The sequence below is a fragment of the Podarcis gaigeae genome (assembly GCF_964106915.1).
Source record: "Podarcis gaigeae genome assembly, chromosome: 11".
In the NCBI taxonomy this organism is placed as follows: Eukaryota; Metazoa; Chordata; class Lepidosauria; order Squamata; family Lacertidae; genus Podarcis; species Podarcis gaigeae.
In genome coordinates, this window is record NC_139687.1 from 21,218,098 (window position 1) to 21,235,105 (window position 17,008).

General features: G+C 41.3%; 1 protein-coding gene and 1 long non-coding RNA gene across 2 annotated transcripts in view; one reads left to right on the forward strand and one right to left on the reverse strand.

Annotated features, from left to right (window-relative positions):
• The window catches only part of LOC310827001, a 26,571-nt gene extending 16,354 nt beyond the window's left edge, over window positions 1-10,217 (reverse strand). The window contains exon 1 of the long non-coding RNA XR_014556120.1: window positions 10,009-10,217. This is a non-coding gene — a long non-coding RNA (uncharacterized lncRNA). The remainder of the gene's footprint in view (window positions 1-10,008) is intronic.
• A 91-nt stretch (window positions 10,218-10,308) lies between these two features.
• On the forward strand, window positions 10,309-16,895 carry TMED7 (transmembrane p24 trafficking protein 7). Its single transcript, XM_083702455.1, has 4 exons — window positions 10,309-10,514; window positions 10,607-10,823; window positions 13,750-13,995; window positions 14,803-16,895. Exons 2-4 carry the CDS (start codon window positions 10,635-10,637, stop codon window positions 15,037-15,039), a joined length of 672 nt encoding a protein of 223 aa, XP_083558581.1. The 5' UTR covers window positions 10,309-10,514; window positions 10,607-10,634; the 3' UTR covers window positions 15,040-16,895.
• Window positions 16,896-17,008: the final 113 nt, after the last annotated feature.

The window sequence follows — 17,008 nt, forward strand, 5'->3', positions numbered from 1 at the left end:
AAACATTCACTTTAAAAAAGAAATTAACTTTTTGCAGTTAGGAAAATGCCTTACAAATGCATTGAAATGTGTAGTAACAATGATTAATAGAAAGATTATAAGCACTCTGCAAAGAAATCAGGATGAATGCAGATTGTTGTATAATCATCCCACAAACAAACCAGAACAAATGCTCCATAAAGACTAAACATAGTCTAATCTCTGTGCAAGCTTTGTGCAAGCAAATCAAAGTGAATGCTCAATAAACAGGTTGTCTGGGAGAGCCCTTTGGCATTGTCATCCTTTCCCTGGCAGGTGTCAGAGGGAGTTCTCTACTGCTCAGGTTAATAGCAGGGAGCGGATTTTAACTGGGATTGCTGTTGGGGAGGAAAATGTTAAATTAACCTCCCTATTTGCTGCAGTCCTAATGAAAACTAACCCCTGCATCTTTTTAGTAAACAAAGGGGGGAGCACTTAATGAATTTTCTAAGTTGCATTTACTTTCATGGGCTTTGTCTCCATTGGGACATCTTCACTGCTTCCATCCATTCCTGAACATCCTGCCTAATTCCTGAACTTCTGAATCATGACTCCTGAATGGTGTGTCTTCTGCCAAGCCTTTACCACTGCTTGCCTGAATAAACACTTCTTTTTTACTTACACATAAGAGGCTTTGTGTATGTTGTAGCATCACATGTAGTCTAGCCTAAGCAGGATCGCTCCCTTTAGGAGAGATAACACAATAATACAATCCTATGCCTATTTACTTGGAAGGAAATCCCTCCCAGGTCAGTTGAACTTACTGCCTGTAACTATATGTAGGACTGAGCCTAAGCACACAAACTTTTCAGAAGCAAAGGCTAGTTAACTGGGCAGAAAAATACTTTTCCACGATATGGAAAGCGAATGTTCATGCTGTTTTAGTTGACAGAGCCCAAATACTAATAATTTCCAAAACATTTAATGCAATGGTTTAGATACAAAGAAACGTGAGTGGAAGTGGAGAATATAGTGTTATTCCATGGACTCTTACAAAACTGCTAAAGTTTCTCAAAATAGCACCACCATGCTTAGGGGTAGTATTATAGAATGAGAAACAAAGAGAATAAGGAAAATATATACAGGCTGGAGTGGGCTATTAGAAGGGCCTGAGGGGGGAAAATAATTTCTTCTTTTTCTAGGTCAGAACCAATCCTGCCATGAGCAGAAGCGGCTTTCGAGTAGTACAGGGGTGGCCAACTCCCAAGAGACTGTGATCTACTCACAGAGTTAAAAACTGGCAGTGATCTACCACCTTTTTTGGGGTTCAGGTCAAAGTTCTTGAGTTTTTTCAGGGAGGACACGTAAGATGTTGAGCTTTTCTTAGGGGAATCACAGTTGTTCAGTTTCTTTGGGGGGAGCCAATGATCTATCAGTGATCTACCGCAGATGTCCAGTGATCTACCGGTAGATCACAATCTACCTGTTGGACATGCCTGCAGTAGTATTATTGCATAAAAGGGTAAATAAAGGGACCTCTGATCGTTAGGTCCAGTTGCGGACAACTTTGGGGTTGCGGCTCTCATCTCGCTTTACTGGCCGAGGGAGCCGGCGTACAGCTTCCGGGTCATGTGGCCAGCATGACTAAGCTGCTTCTGGCAAACCAGAGCAGCGCATGGAAACACTGTTTACTTTCCCGCCGGAGTGGTACATATCTATCTACTTGCACTTCGTGCTTTCAAACTGCTAGGTTGGCAGGAGCAGGGATGGAACAATGGGAGCTCACCCCATTGTGGGGATTCAAACCGCCGACCTTCTGATTGGGAAGCCCTAGGCTCTGTGGTTTAGACCACAGCGCCACCCGTGTCCCTTGAGTACAACTGCATATTTGGATATAATCATTATCTTTGTGCCAGAATACAGAATACCTGAAGATGATTTTTTTCCTGTTTTTGTTCTTTTGCTTAAGAAAACAGTCTACTTGATAAAAGGGTCACAGATTAAATTTTAAGGGCCTGAGGATAGACTCATCAGATATGATTTTAAACCAGGTTGTTTCTAGGGGCACAACATATTTAAAAAAACAAAACGAAAAAAAGCCTGAGATTTTTTTTTAAAGAGCACAGATGTTCATCTACCCTGATGGACAGAGGAAGATTTGGCTTCAGAACAGAGTGGTCCTGCTTGATTATACAGTAATGCAAGCACAAGTTTTGCGTCAGTCCAACAAAAAGATGTGACTAGACACAGTAACTGTCCTGGGGTTAATACGTGCCTAAGCTCATAGTGCAAATATGGACAATCATTTGATCAAGTATAGCAAACAAAGCTTAGCAACAGCCGTGCTTACAGCACAGCGGTCAGCTCCCCAAATCAGTTTGCACAAGAGTTGGGCAGCTCAAATCCCGCAGTTGACCCAGAAAGACCTGGCTATGGAAAGCAGTGACCCTTCCAGATGGGTGTTCGTTGTGAGATTAATGTCCACCATACATACAATTTTTTGCAGTCCCCATACACCACCTTTGGTATCAAAATGCCAGCCTATATATAACCCAAATTTCCCCTTACCAAAGGAAATCCACTAAGTAAAAAACATCCTGCTGCCAATGTGACTTTGGCAATATTTTAGTGACCCATTTGCAAATTAAGCAATCCCTGGTGGTCAGACAAACTAGTACAAACTCTTGGCCAGTTTTTACTTTGAGTTTCTTAAGATTCCTGGAGTAAAACATATTTTTCTAGCTTTTATTATATAGCTCTTTAAATGTGAATTAGTTTTTCCTCTTTTTTAAAATCTGGGAAGGTGCTCCTTATCAGAATTGAGTCCCAAGTTGCTAAGGACTTTATATTCTCATAACAAAATCCTGAATCAGTAGCTCAGCAACAGTGAGTGTTGTGGTTTAAGGTGGTCATATATCCCTTCTCACTGCCTCCCATAGCAACCAGGCTTCAGCATTCTGCACCCTAAATCAGCTGCCTGAGCTAACTACCTCACTCTGCCTAATGACAGAGCTGGTCCTGGTGCCAAGTCTCTCCAAATATAAATATTTAAAGGATACTTTAACAATGAGCCAAATATTAGTCCTTTATTATTCCCCTCCCCATCATTTGTAACAACTGGTGGATTAGGAATCAAATTAAAATCTGACAAATTTGGATTGGGTTGAGTGAATTTTACAGTAGTAAAAGGAAAGAACAAGTAGAATGGTGTTTCAGCAGCAGCTAGCAAGCCAGCTAATATTGTATGTGCCTCTTACTGTCTGGAAGTGAGGTGATTATGCAGATATAAAAAATGTGGCTTCAATTTCTCAAGGTTTCCTGAGGGTCAATGCCACACTGCTGCAAGGTTCATCAGCTACATAGAAAGGGGACATTGCTTAGTAGCTAAATAAACACCAGCATGAATGGAGCTTTTGTGTATGCTTCTGTTGTGTGTGCCTTGGAAAGTATACAGAGCAGAAACAAAACATCTTTTGACAGAAAGAGGAAAAACAAAGCTGAAATTCTTAACTATCCATGCCTAGCTAAAAAATTGACACACAAGTTCTGCATTTAGGCAGACATTCAAGGATTTGGATTATCTTTAGGGTTTTTTAAAACTGTGTTTTCATAACTAAATATCATATCAGAAAATGTAGGTAGATTAATTTTTCCTTGTAAGAGTGGCTCTGAACATTGCAGATGTTCAAGCTCAAAAGACTGGAAATTCAGGAAATAAGATAAAAAATCACCAGTCATGTTTGTTTGGTCAATTATCTACAGAGGTTTCTCAGACAAGAGCTAGGCTAGCAGAAGACAAAGCAACATAATATAAGGTGGTTTATTATCAGAAACTTTGAGTCATCTATCCCTTTTACTAGACTCATGTAACTTAAATTCTATACATATTAATAACACAAATGTATTGTTATAAGAATTTAAGGTCTCAAATATATAAATTGAATGTACAAGGAAAACACGTACATAAATATATATACCACATGTCTGAAACAGTACAGGAAGACAGTCCTGAAACCATTTTGACTCTCCCAAACTGACCAATGTTTCTCTGCAAGGAAATGAAATGAAAAAAACCTCCCCACTGTATTTGTGCTCACAAATCCTGGCTTAAAGGCACATTTAAGGTGTGAATAGAGTGAGCCTGTGACCTGGCTCAGGAATTAAGTATTTATTATTACAAAAGAATGGCCAGGCGATCCAATCCTGGGTGATCCAATCCGTGACCGTTGACAGGTTTTTTGCCAGACAGGATTTTGCTGGAGACCACCTCTTTCTGTGATGTATGTATGATGTATGGGGTGGTCTTGAGTTTGAGGGTGGGCAATTTCAAAAGTCTATATAAAAGCTGGCACACCTTTGTTCTGGGTCCTCCTCCTCTCTCCTGCATGTGGGGGGAGCACCCTGTTGCAACTGTTTTAATAAAGATCAGGCTTACTAGCTGCTTTGCTTCTCAATATTCTCTGGTTGGCCTCTGTTATTTTCTCCTACCAATAGGGAACCCACTTAAGGACTCTATACGGGCTCTTGGATACCCCATAAGGGGAAGAGGGCAGATTTTGCCTACAATGAAGTGATGCATGAAAAAAAGTAAATTAATTGACTCATTGATTCATATAGAAAAATAGTAAAAACCATCTTGTACACATGATCACAACACTTGAAGATGAGGGAATATAAACTAAACTAGTTTGGGTTGTTTTGAAAACTATCTTAAACAAAGGTTTTAGAATAATCAGTTTAGAATAATAACCTAAATCTTAACGTGACAGATTAGCAATCAAATGAGGGCAGGAGGACTCCCAAAATATATCAGCTTTCACCATCTAGAATTTCTATAATGCCTTACTAAGTATCCTTGTACACGCAATCCCTCCCCTCCATATTTGGGGGTAGTTCAAACCTCTTCATTGTGGATTAACAGAGCAGAAGCACAAGAAGGTGAACAGAAAGACTGCAGGCACATACTTTTAATAATAAAAAATTAAATCTGCCCGTATTTAAGAAAATTTGAGTTTACATGGTATTTGAAAGAAAAAGCCAGAAAAGTTCAACAACAAAAAGCGTAAAACATAAGAGCAGCCATACAAGTTCTCACATTGCCTGAGCTCTGATGTTTGTCTGGCTAGGAGATCGTCACATTCTTCAGAAAATAGTACGTACTTTGTTTCACTGCATGTCTCTCTGAGGTATGGAAGTGAGAGCTGGACCATAAAGAAGGCTGATCATTGTAGAATTGATGCTTTTGAGTTATGGTGCTGGAGGAGACTCTTGAGAGTCCCATGGACTGCAAGAAGATCAAACCTATCCATTCTGAAGGAAATCAGCCCTGACTGCTCACTGGAAGGACAGATCCTGAAGCTGAAGCTCCAATACTTTGGCCACCTCATGAGAAGAGAAGACTCCCTGGAAAAGACCCTGATGCTGGGAAACATTGAGGGCCCAAGGAGAAGGGGACGATGGAGGACGAGATGTTTGGACAGTGTTCTCGAAGCTACCAACATGAGTTTGACCAAACTGCAGGAGGCAGTGGAAGACAGGAGTGCCTGGCATGCTCTGGTCCATGGGGTCACGAAGAATGGGACATGACTAAATGACTAAACAACAACAAACTGTGATGATAACTCCTTAATTCCTCAATCCAGGTCACAGGCTCACCCTATTCATACACAGAGACACCCTTAAGACAGGATTTGTGAACAAAGAGACAATGGGGAGGCTTTTCCATTTCCTTCCTTCTTGCAGAGAAATATTTGAGGTGACTGAAAGATTCAAAATGGCTTTAGGACTGTTTTCCGGTACTGTTTCCAGACATGTGGTTTATATATTTATTTATGTATGTGTTTGCCTTGGACAGTTAGGAACATTTATTTTATATATATAAGACCTTAAAATTCCTCTAACAGAGAAGAAGCAGAGTGGAGTTCATTCCTTTTGGCAACCTGAAAAGCCTGGCTGATGGAATATTCAGCATAGCATGCCGCTGAAGTCTTTCCATACTTGTTATCGTTACTCATCCAACAGAATTCAAAAAGAGGAAGGGGTTGTCTTCTTGTGAGTGAAAGACTAATGCTCAAAGGAAATGGTACATTCAAACTATGTCCAAGCACAGGCTGTTTCCAGTAGGGTTTTAGGCCTCAAATATAGATACAGTCATTAGTTTACCAGAATTTAAATTCCAGGTAATTACCTTAAAACTTCCTCCTTTCTAAGGACTATGGCATTTGTCAGAATGCTTTGAAAAGATGCAACAGACAGCAATCACATTCATACCTAGCTTGAAAAAAAGAGAGAAGGCTATTCAAGATGCCCAATTGTATCCATTACAAGATACCCAATTGTAAACATTAATCCAAACAGATTCAACAAAAGGCAATCAAATATAGAAAATTAATTACAAAAACTTCTTTGGAGCTAAGTCCCCTACTAACATCCACACAATATTTCTCATTACAAGGAACAAACAGTCCTAGTCCATACTTGTGTATGATCATGCAGGCTATTCATTCATTTCAAGCTCAGGAAACATCAAAAGCAAAATACCATTCTACTCTGTTTATTTCCAGAATGGAATGTATCTGAGTCTTAATTCTAGATCACTAAGTTCCTCTTGAAGTGTGTATACAAAAACTTCCTCAAGTGACTCAACAAGGTTATTCATACAAATTAACACATATTATTGTCACAAATCAGTGCTTACGTAACCAGCGTTTGCTACAAACCAGGCTTTCCCCCCTCCCAGCCTCCAGAGCTTGAAAAGAAAAAAACCCTATAGCTTTTCCTGCTTTTTATCACCAAAGTAGACAGAATAATTTTTAAAAGGAACTCGACAGGTTGCATTATGCCTTCTTCCACCAGATCTACTTCCACTGATTTGAGGAACATGGATACAAATCTTCAAAATCTGTAGATTATTCAAGTGCAACAAAGGAGTATTTGTCCAATATGTAAATGTCCCTTATTGTGCTAACAATCCCTTCTTGGTGGTTGGGGCTGCCAAAATGTTTTATACCATCATAATTACCTGTGACATAGCTACCAGATAGGAATAACTTTTTTATTCCCTGGAATTTTACACCTTCCTGTGGTGCTCTGTCTATTTTCTGAGAGATGTTCTTACTCGCATATTATCCCACCAGTGGAACCTCGTGTTACGTACTGTCCTCCTTGCAAACGCTTTGGGTTATGAGCTCCGCTAACCCCGAAGTAGATGCTCCCGGTTGCGAAATTTGCTCGGGATGCAAGCGGAAGTCGCGCGCTCGCAGCACAGCAGCAGCAGGCATCATTATGAGCGGTTAATAATTTCCTAACGGGAGGTACCACTGTATTCTGATTCAACAGCTCCCTCTAGTGAATTACAGAAATTATGGCTTCAACTGAGAAGTTTACTTTTCAATATTTCATGTGTGCTTTTTCTGACCACCTTGTTAAATGACTCCAAGATGGTGGCTTATTTTACAAAGGTCAGCAACTTTTGGAAAACCTTATCTGTGTACCTGAGGCTGCAGTCCAGTACTTACTTGCCTGGGAAAAAGTCTCAATGAAATAAATGGAACTTAAGTCTGAATAAACATGTATGTCTATTGCACTGAGACTTTGGTTACATACAAACCATACATTTAAAGCACCCCCCCCCCCATATATTCCCTACTGGAAATAGTATAGGCCTGGAGAGTTTAGAGCATTCTTTTCAGTATTCAAGTATGTATTTTATTCTTTGTTTGTTTGTTAAATATGTATACCTCCCTTCATCCGAGGATCGCAGGGCAGCTCACAACATAAAAATACAAAATGAGAATACAAAACACATAATAAAATAAAAACTAAAACAAACCAATAACCCCTCTTCCTCCCTCACATTTTTAAAATTTAATTAGCAGGGTAGGACTTTTACTGAACTTTGTGATTTTATTTTTTTTAAAAATTCTATAAGAATTGCAAAACTGGAAAGCTTTAATCAATGATTCAGGGAAAGACTAGATGACCCTTGTGGTCCCTTCCAACTCTGCAATTCTATAATTCTATGAAATACTCTATACTCAACAAATGTTGGTTATGGGGCCATAGGATTTGGCAGACGCTCCACTACACTGACAGAACACAAGATATTTTGTCACCATGACAGATACACTGGTGGAACACTCCATTGTCTGCTCTCTCAAGTACCCTGGAGTGTGATGTTGCCAGGGTGTTTGAGGCAGTCGAATGGAAGGAGGGGAGAAGGAAGTGGTGGAGAAATGATAATTAAAATTATTGAGATACTGCCTGGCAAGGTTGGCTTATTGTGCAAAACAGATGAGGGAGAATGTTGGTTAGGCAAGTTACCACCAGGAGAGAGACAGTCAAAAGGACTGGGCCTTGCAAGAGTCAGGCTACTGGTCCATGAAGGTTTCCCAGAGTTGTATGCTGGATTCAAACCAGAGATCCTCTGCATGCAAAATGTAAGGTGTTCCACCTGGCCAGGGCTCCTTAACGTGATCATGGCATCTTTGAGTAGTTCTTGGGCTGGGAGCAAGAGGGAGCAGGCACACTTCCCCCTTTTTCCCTGGCGGGTCCTGAATTCCCATCTCCTGCTTCTCAACTCTGTGCATATCTGTATTTCTCACTGTTGATTCTTCACCTGGCTCTTTCCCTTTGGCGGTGCGACCCCCCTCCCAAAGTCTCTCCCTCCCTGGGTGGGATCAGAATCCCAGGGGTGATTTATATACACTTTGCAAGTACTCTGCCCAGGGAACTTATGTGTGGGTTGTATTACATGGCCTCTCCTTCCTTCCAGATAGTTCCTGTGAGGAGCATAAGGGATTCTAACCTCTACCCACAGGGATAGATGGAGACTTGCTATACTATGGGCATTGCTGGCTGTGTGCCTGGGAGTGATGACTTGAGAGTGCTCTGGCATCACTGTACATGCAACAATGCTGGGGGCATGTCCTTGTTGTGGATTCACTGGCCTCTTTTGTCGGCAGAACATCTCCTGATTGTTGAGCATTCACAGTCTATCGAGGGTTGCTGAGGCAGTGTCTGCTATTTATACCACTTTTCTATGTTTTGTGTTTCCCTCCTTCTGTACCAAGCTGAGCACGCGTAGAATATGGTGGCCATCCTGGTGGAATTTCACCTCCCTCCCCCGCTCAGGTATAGAGTATATGACTGCTTTATTCAGTAAGGGTTTTCCTGCCCCCCAGGTGATTTAAATTAATTGGCAATGCCCAGTGGTATGGTTTTTTAATTGGAAATTAACTATACTTGCAGGTTAACCAAGTGAGTTACTTCATGACACTAAATTCTTACCATTTGTAGATGAAAAATGGATCATCTGCTTATTCTTTAAGAGAGATGCTTAGCAGAAAAAATGTCTGGATAACCTAACCAAGCAACAAGCAGTCTGTGCTGCTCGTATTATTAAATCATGAGCAGCAGAGTAACAATGCAGTAAGCTTTTGAATCAAGAGTTTCCTCAAGTGGTTTTAAGGTCTGCTGATTTGTTCTCAATGCTTCAGAAATCAGAGAGCGTTATAGAACTAGACAGGAAGCTTATAAACACTGTGGCTTTTTCCCAAGAGGTGGCAGCAACTTCAAAATTAGTCCCTTAGGTATTCAGAGGAGTATCACTTTTCATCTTCGTCAAGGACATTTATGTCAGCAATTGCAATCTAATAAAAACCTACAGGGTTGGGGTTTTTTTTTTAGAACGGGGGAAATTATTTTTTTATCTAGTGTTTTATCCTCACATCAGCGATTTGAATAGTGAGGGGTAGTGACCCTATTTTATTGCAAGGGTTGGCTAACTGAACTTAAAGGATTTAATTTTTCATTGCTATTATCATTAGTGCAATGGGTTAAAAAAATTAAATAGTTGTATATAAAAAACATTGATTGTAAGTCACTGTGTGGACAGACATCTTTTGAATGTCAGCATATACTTTAAAAAAAATGAACCATGTGTGTCACCGTGAAATGCAGAAAACGAATGAACGATGAGGTAAAATAAAATTATTTTAAGTACATACATAAGTCAACAAACACCCAGTGAGTTCAATCGGACTTACTCACTGATTATATGTGCTTAGGCGTATCTGCCAGCGAAGGAAAAAGCGTTTACACGCATCCAGAGTGAGGGGAGCGACTTCCACACGCCACCCTTCGGCGCCTCTTTCTCCACCTCAACTGAGCACAGCCCGCCGCCGCCTCTTTCCCGCTTCCCATAAAACTCCCTCACCCGCCCTAACCGCCGTCACCCGGCAACATCCAATCAGCGCCTCGCCTGGGAAGCGCCAATAAGAACGTCCCGCGGCTGGCGTGGACTCGTCCTAGCTCTCCTAGCTCCCTCAAGCCCCGCCCGCCTCTTTTGTCTAGTCCCCGCCCCCGACCACTCCCCGCCCCCCTCCGCCTTCTCCCTTCAAAGAACACCACGTCTACAATTGACAACTCACCCGGAAGTTGCCACTGCCGGAGCCAGGTCACTTCCGGGTCGCCGGCTCCGCTTCGTTCACCTCCCTTTTTTTTTCCTTCGGCCACGCCGCAGGTGGGAACCGGCTTACATCCGGCTCCCTTCGCAGGTGAGGTTGGGGTGCGACGCCCACCTTCGCTAGGCCTCGGCCGACGCTTTGGTCTCACTTTCCTTTCTCGCTTCTCGCTTCTCGCTTTTCAGTTCAGCCTTCAGCGCTTGCGGCCGAGAGATGATGCTGAGGAGCTGGCAGGGCCCCGGAGCCTCCCTCAGGTTGCCGGCTGCGGCGCTGCTGCTGCTGCTGCTCAACCTGGGCTGCTCCGTCCGCGCCTCGGAGATCACCTTCGAGTTGCCAGATAACGCCAAGCAGTGCTTCTATGAGGAGATCGTGCAGGGCACCAAGTGTACCCTGGAGTTCCAGGTAAGGGCGCCTCGCACGCCAGACAGGCCCTCCTCTCTCTTTTAGTTGCCTGCCTTTGGGTTATTCTAGAATACAGTGGTACCTCAGGTTAAGTACTTAATTCGTTCCGGAGGTCCGTTCTTAACCTGAAACTGTTCTTAACCTGAAGCACCACTTTAGCTAATGGGGCTTCCTGCTGCCGCCGCGCCACCGGAGCACAATTTCTGTTCTCATCCTGAAGCAAAGTTCTTAACCTGAAGCACTATTTCTGGGTTAGCAGAGTCTGTAACCTGAAGCATATGTAACCTGAGGTACCACTGTAAGTACTGTGGTGTAATTAGAGGTAGGTGCTGTGGGTTAAACCACAGAGCCTAGGGTTTGCCGATCAGAAGGTCAGCGGTTCGAATCCCCATGACAGGGTGAGCTCCCATTCCTCGGTGCCTGCTCCTGCCAACCTAGCAGTTCGAAAGCACATCAAAAGTGCAAGTAGATAAATAGGTACCACTCTGGCAGGAAGGTAAACGGCATTTCCGTGCGCTGCTCTGGTTCGCCAGAAGCGGCTTAGTCATGCTGGCCACATGACCCGGCAGCTGTACGCCGGCTCCTTCGGCCGATAAAGCGAGATGAGCGCCGCAACCCCAGAGTCGTCCGCAACTGGACCTAATGGTCAGGGGTCCCTTTACCTAGGCAGGCAATATTGTGATTTAAAATTACGCCCTAAAGCAGACACTGGAAAGCCAACGTGGAGTGGGGAGATCTACCTTCTTTTCTTTTTTGCAGCTTTTTATGTTTAGGTTCCTGCATTGCAGGGGAGTGGACTAAATGAGCCTTGGGGACCCTTCCAATTGCACAATTCTGCGTTCCTGGCCGGAGGGGGGTGGGCGGGGCACAAGTAGGGAATTCTTCCCTTTCTGCTGCTGCTTGTAAATGCCAACAGGTGGTTAAGGAACTCTCTTCCAGTTAACTGTGGTTTGGTTATTTCAGTTCTTGCATTTAACCTTCAAAAGATAATATAAATGTTAACTGATATCTTTCCTTAAGAGAAATGTGATGTTTCAGTATCTCTCGTGTGTCTGTCTGTATCCACTCACTTTTTTATATTGTGCCTAAGGTTCTGTTTTATTTCTCTGTGTATGTTAATTTGTGAGTGCTCAGCCCTGAAAGGTAGCTATTAAGCAATTGAAATAAAAAAAGGGGAAGTAATTGAAATAGTCAGATACTGTCTAAGATAACATGTTGAGATGTTTCAAAGTGAAGTTGTGGTTCTCTTTAGAGAAAAGAGAGGTCCAAGTTTATTTAAATGCTTGCATGAGTAAATGGCATATAACACCAACAGGGACACGGGTGGCGCTGTGGGTAAAACCTCAGTGTCTAGGACTTGCTGATCGCATGGTCAGCGGTTCGAATCCCTGCGGCGGGGTGAGCTCCCGTCTTTCGGTCCCAGCTCCTGCCCACCTAGCAGTTCAAAAGCACCCCTAAGTGCAAGTAGATAAATAGGTACCGCTTTATAGCGGGAAGGTAAACGGCGTTTCCGTGTGCTGCACTGGTGCTGGCTCGCCAGAGCAGCTTTGTCACGCTGGCCACGTGACCCGGAAGTGTCTTCGGACAGCGCTGGCTCCCGGCCTCTTAAGTGAGATGAGCACACAACCTTAGAGTCGGACACAACTGGCCCGTACGGGCAGGGGTACCTTTAACACCAACTGCCTGTTGGAGTTTCAGTGACTCCTTGGATCTCTCTGGTGCAGCTGCATCTGTTCAAAAGTAAACTGTAGCAATTTTTTGGCTTTCAAACCATCAGATCTGGTGTCCTTCAATACTTGCACTATTCTGTGCATAGAAAAGAGAATATTAAATAAGTTAGAGTTAGGTTAAAGGAATGCAGTATAATTTACAGGACTGAAAAATATATACAACCAACTGTTACTCACATGGCCCAATAAAATGCATCAGTTGTTGGGTGTAATCCAATAAGAGCGTATGCCTTCTGGTGTGTTTCACACTTTTGACTACTTTCTGAAAACTAATGGGAAAGATTGCTACCATAAGTTATTTCTTTGTGTGCTGCCAAGGCAGAAACTTTGAAAGAATCAAGGAAGTTCAACATGTATTACTATTCCTGTTTTCTTTTTTAAGAAGCAGAGACATTGGAATATAAAACCTAAAGCCAGATTGCTACATTACTCCAGCTACCACTTCTCTGTAAAATGGCAATGAAATGGAGCAGTGGACAGCAGAGATCAGTTGTTAGGGGAGCGGTACTTAACCTTTAACCCCACTGCCCCCACTAGTGTTTCAGATTTTTGTTTCCATCTGAACCATGAGAATGAAACCCAGGGGTAGTGTGTCAAATAGTGTTTTCTGTTAAAGATGTTCACCAGGTGCGACCTAAAATGTCAAGCAATACATTTCTTTACCCAGCCTGAATGGTGAATCATCTCATCGTTAAATGGAAACAAAGGGAGCATTCCTTATTATGCAATCCGGCAACGCCAGTTCTGTGAAGCCACAGAACACTAACCTATTTGACAACTTTAGATTGTCATGCTACCTACTTCCTCATTCCTTCCACTCAGCAAGGTGTTGTGCTTCTGCAAATCCCCCCACTGCTGTTTGGGTTGAGCAATTTTAGACCGTTATTCCCATACATCGAATTGACTTTACTGAGAGAATGTTTCAAATAAAGAAGGTTTAGGAGATTGTGTTAAAGCAGTAAAATAGGTACCATCTCACTGGTGTCTTCCACGCATAGCTATATGGGGAATTAATGTTATAAGTGGTCCCTTTTCTTGGCTCTCTTTATAGCTTAATACTCTTCCCATGCTGGAGCTGAACTGCCTTTAATAATTGTACCTTTTGCTAGTGGTTTCCCCTTTCTTATGGAAGGATATTTTGCTAGGAAGGGTGATATGGTTGACTATTCCAAGTACCAGTTTTCTTTGTTCCATAGGTGATCACTGGAGGGCACTATGATGTTGACTGCCGCTTAGAAGATCCAGACGGCGTTGTGCTATACAAAGAGATGAAGAAACAATACGATAGCTTCACCTTTACTGCATCCAGAAATGGGACGTACAAGTTTTGTTTCAGCAACGAGTTTTCTACCTTTACACACAAAACAGTGTACTTCGACTTCCAGATTGGAGATGATCCACCTCTGTTTCCTAGCGAAAACAGAGTTACTGCACTTACTCAGGTAGTTACACAACTGAGTAGAAATATAAAGTTAGACTTTAATTCTCATACCACCAATTAGAATTTTGAGTTTTGCTGCCTTTGGAAGACTTGGGCATTTGTCATAGCTTTACAATGCATTCCTAAGCCCAAGCTATTCAAAAGTAAGTCCTTTTGAATTTAATGGAGCTTATTCCCAGGTAAGTAGTTTTAGAATTCTGCAGCCCTAGTTATTCAACTGCTCCACTACTAAATAGTTGCTGTTTTTTGTCCCAGCAAGAGGGTGAGGAGTTGGACCACTGGGGTAGGAAATAAATTGCTGCACAATATCAACATACCCTAGTGCTACTCAAGAAATATTTACTGTGAACAATGTAGTCAGCCAGCCTATATGATACAAATAAGTATATGATGTCTTTATTTCCGAAGGCTTTCTGTCTTCACATAAAATCAAAAGCTACATATTCAAATGTGGATATGTAATCAGATCAGCAGTAGTTGATAATTTAATAGCTGAAAACGCTGGCAGCATTAAGATAAAATCAACAGTGTAATTAATTTTGAGTGATGTAAAAATGGAGAACTGATTAAAATGGTTATAGTAAAATATGCAGGAATGAAAGACAAACAAAATGAACCATGGAAGGAGAAGGAGGGAAGCCGTTGGGATATTTAACAGTATGTAAAATGTTTATTTTGAGATGTATAATTAAAATCTTAATAAAAATAGTTATAAAATAAAATGAAGCTTAATGAGCTGAAAATGCAAAATCCTGTATACCTTTTTCAATAAAGAGTACTCATCAGTCCTCTTTCTTTCTGTATCTAGATGGAGTCAGCATGTGTTTCGATTCATGAAGCTCTAAAATCTGTCATAGATTCCCAGACTCATTTTCGGTTGAGAGAAGCACAAGGCCGCAGCAGAGCAGAAGACTTAAACACACGGGTGGCTTATTGGTCAGTAGGAGAAGCCATCATTCTTCTTGTAGTTAGCATTGGGCAGGTATTTCTTCTCAAAAGCTTCTTCTCAGACAAAAGAACCACCACAACTCGTGTTGGATCATAACTCATGTTGAGAACATGAGTTTGTAAAACCCACTGTTTGTAAAAATATATATGTATATATACTGTTCTTCAAATAATTTCTAGTTACAAAACAATGAAACATGGGGAACATTTTTAGGTACCTTTGCCCTTCTTAAAGTTGCAAAACACATGCTCCCTAAAAGCTGTGGGAGAAAACAGCTTTTAATGTGTGATATATTGGTTTTCTCCTTCTGCTGATATGTACTGAGACATCTAAATTAAGGTTGCTTTTTAAAATAAAAATAAAAAACAGCCTTTGAGACTATTTGGTAGGAGCACAGTGCTTTCAAGAAAATTCTTTGAATGATGATTTAGAAGATTGTCCATATGAAAAATGCATGGCAATCAGTTTTTTTTCAAGTTTGAAAAGTGGGGGAATATAAAGAAAAACAAATGTGGTTAAATATTGTCTCAGAGCCTTGTACTGCACTGTTGTGATTTGCTATGGAAACTGGTCTCATTTTCTTGCAGAACCATTTCTGGGGTGGGGCGGGGGGAAGAATGTGTGTCTTCTTTTACAGTACTAAATTTTAGGCTGAGAATTCCAGGGCAACCAGTTCTCTGTACAATGGAAAAAGCTGTGTGGGTTGTTATTTTTTGAATTTATCTTTTTAAATTAAACAAATGAGGAGACTGTCTTGTAATTCTAGAAGCTGGGTCCTTGAGCTTGTGGAGCTGCTTCATTTTTTTAAAGATCTGAAAGAGAACAGGCTGTGTCACAAATAACCTATAGTCTGTCAGTACCACTTGGAAACAAGAAGAGTAAAGTAAAGTGCACTGGGTTTAATATCTTGTGACTCAAAGCCAGTCTTGTAATCTCTTTACTACTTGGGCAGTCCCATGGGACCACGCTAGCCTAAATGGTTTGAGAATTGTAACCTAAAATAAGTGGCTTATCAAGCAACATATGCACAATGCTGGACATGATTGTATGACACCTGTGAAAGCTTATTACATTTGCCTATTAAAGAATCTAAATAATTTTTTTTTTTTTTTTGAAAAACTCTTTCTTCTGGGTGTAATACAGTAATGTGTCGCCTTGTCCTTCCTTCTACCACTTTGGGGTTAGAGGGCTGCATTGAGGTTCATGGGAGTTAGTTGCCAAATAGCTGGTATCCTTTGTGTATGCCTAATAGAGAACATCTTGCATACTCCTGTATGTGTGCAAGGTTGCTTGAAACAACAGTAAAATGTGCAATCAAAGTATAAGTAACATTATTACCCCAATCATACAACACATCTATTTGAAAGTAAGCCTAATTGATTTCACCAGAATTTGCTTCCATGTATTTATATTTTCTATTGGAGAATAAGGTTTGTTAGAAAGGATAAAGATACGTGATTCCCAGTGTTTGTAAGCATATGAATACCACTAAGCTCAAAAGCTTACAAGCATAAAAATCTTATCTGTGTCGAATTGCCCTCTTATATAATGTTGACTCCCTCTACTTTACCATTGTAGATGTTAAGATATCAATCTTGGAAAAATACATGACAAAATCTCCTGTCTTTTAATGCTCTGTAAGAACAAAGACTATTCTCTTGAGTTTAAATGCTGATGTGGTATTAAAGGGAGGTGTGGATGTAATCTTAACACTCAGTGGTTCAACATCCAGTTTTTTAAGCTTCTTAGTTTGGTTAGTTACTGAAGCTGTTTGAAATGTCTACTTCACTACCACATAGTGTGCGGGTGTAGCTTTTTAGATACAACATTGATTGTGTATTAGTAGCAAGGAAGATCTCAGCGCTGTACTGGTTAAAGTCCTGCAGAAATAACTTGGTGTACAGTGTTTTGTCTCCCACCTGAGCTTGAGTAAAATAAATTTCTTGACTGTACTTGTCTATTTCTTGCATTAAAACTCTACAATACTCTATTTCTGAAGACAGGCATCCTGAATACAGTTTCCATAATAGAACGCTGACTCATGCTGAAATCCAGCAATTGCTGC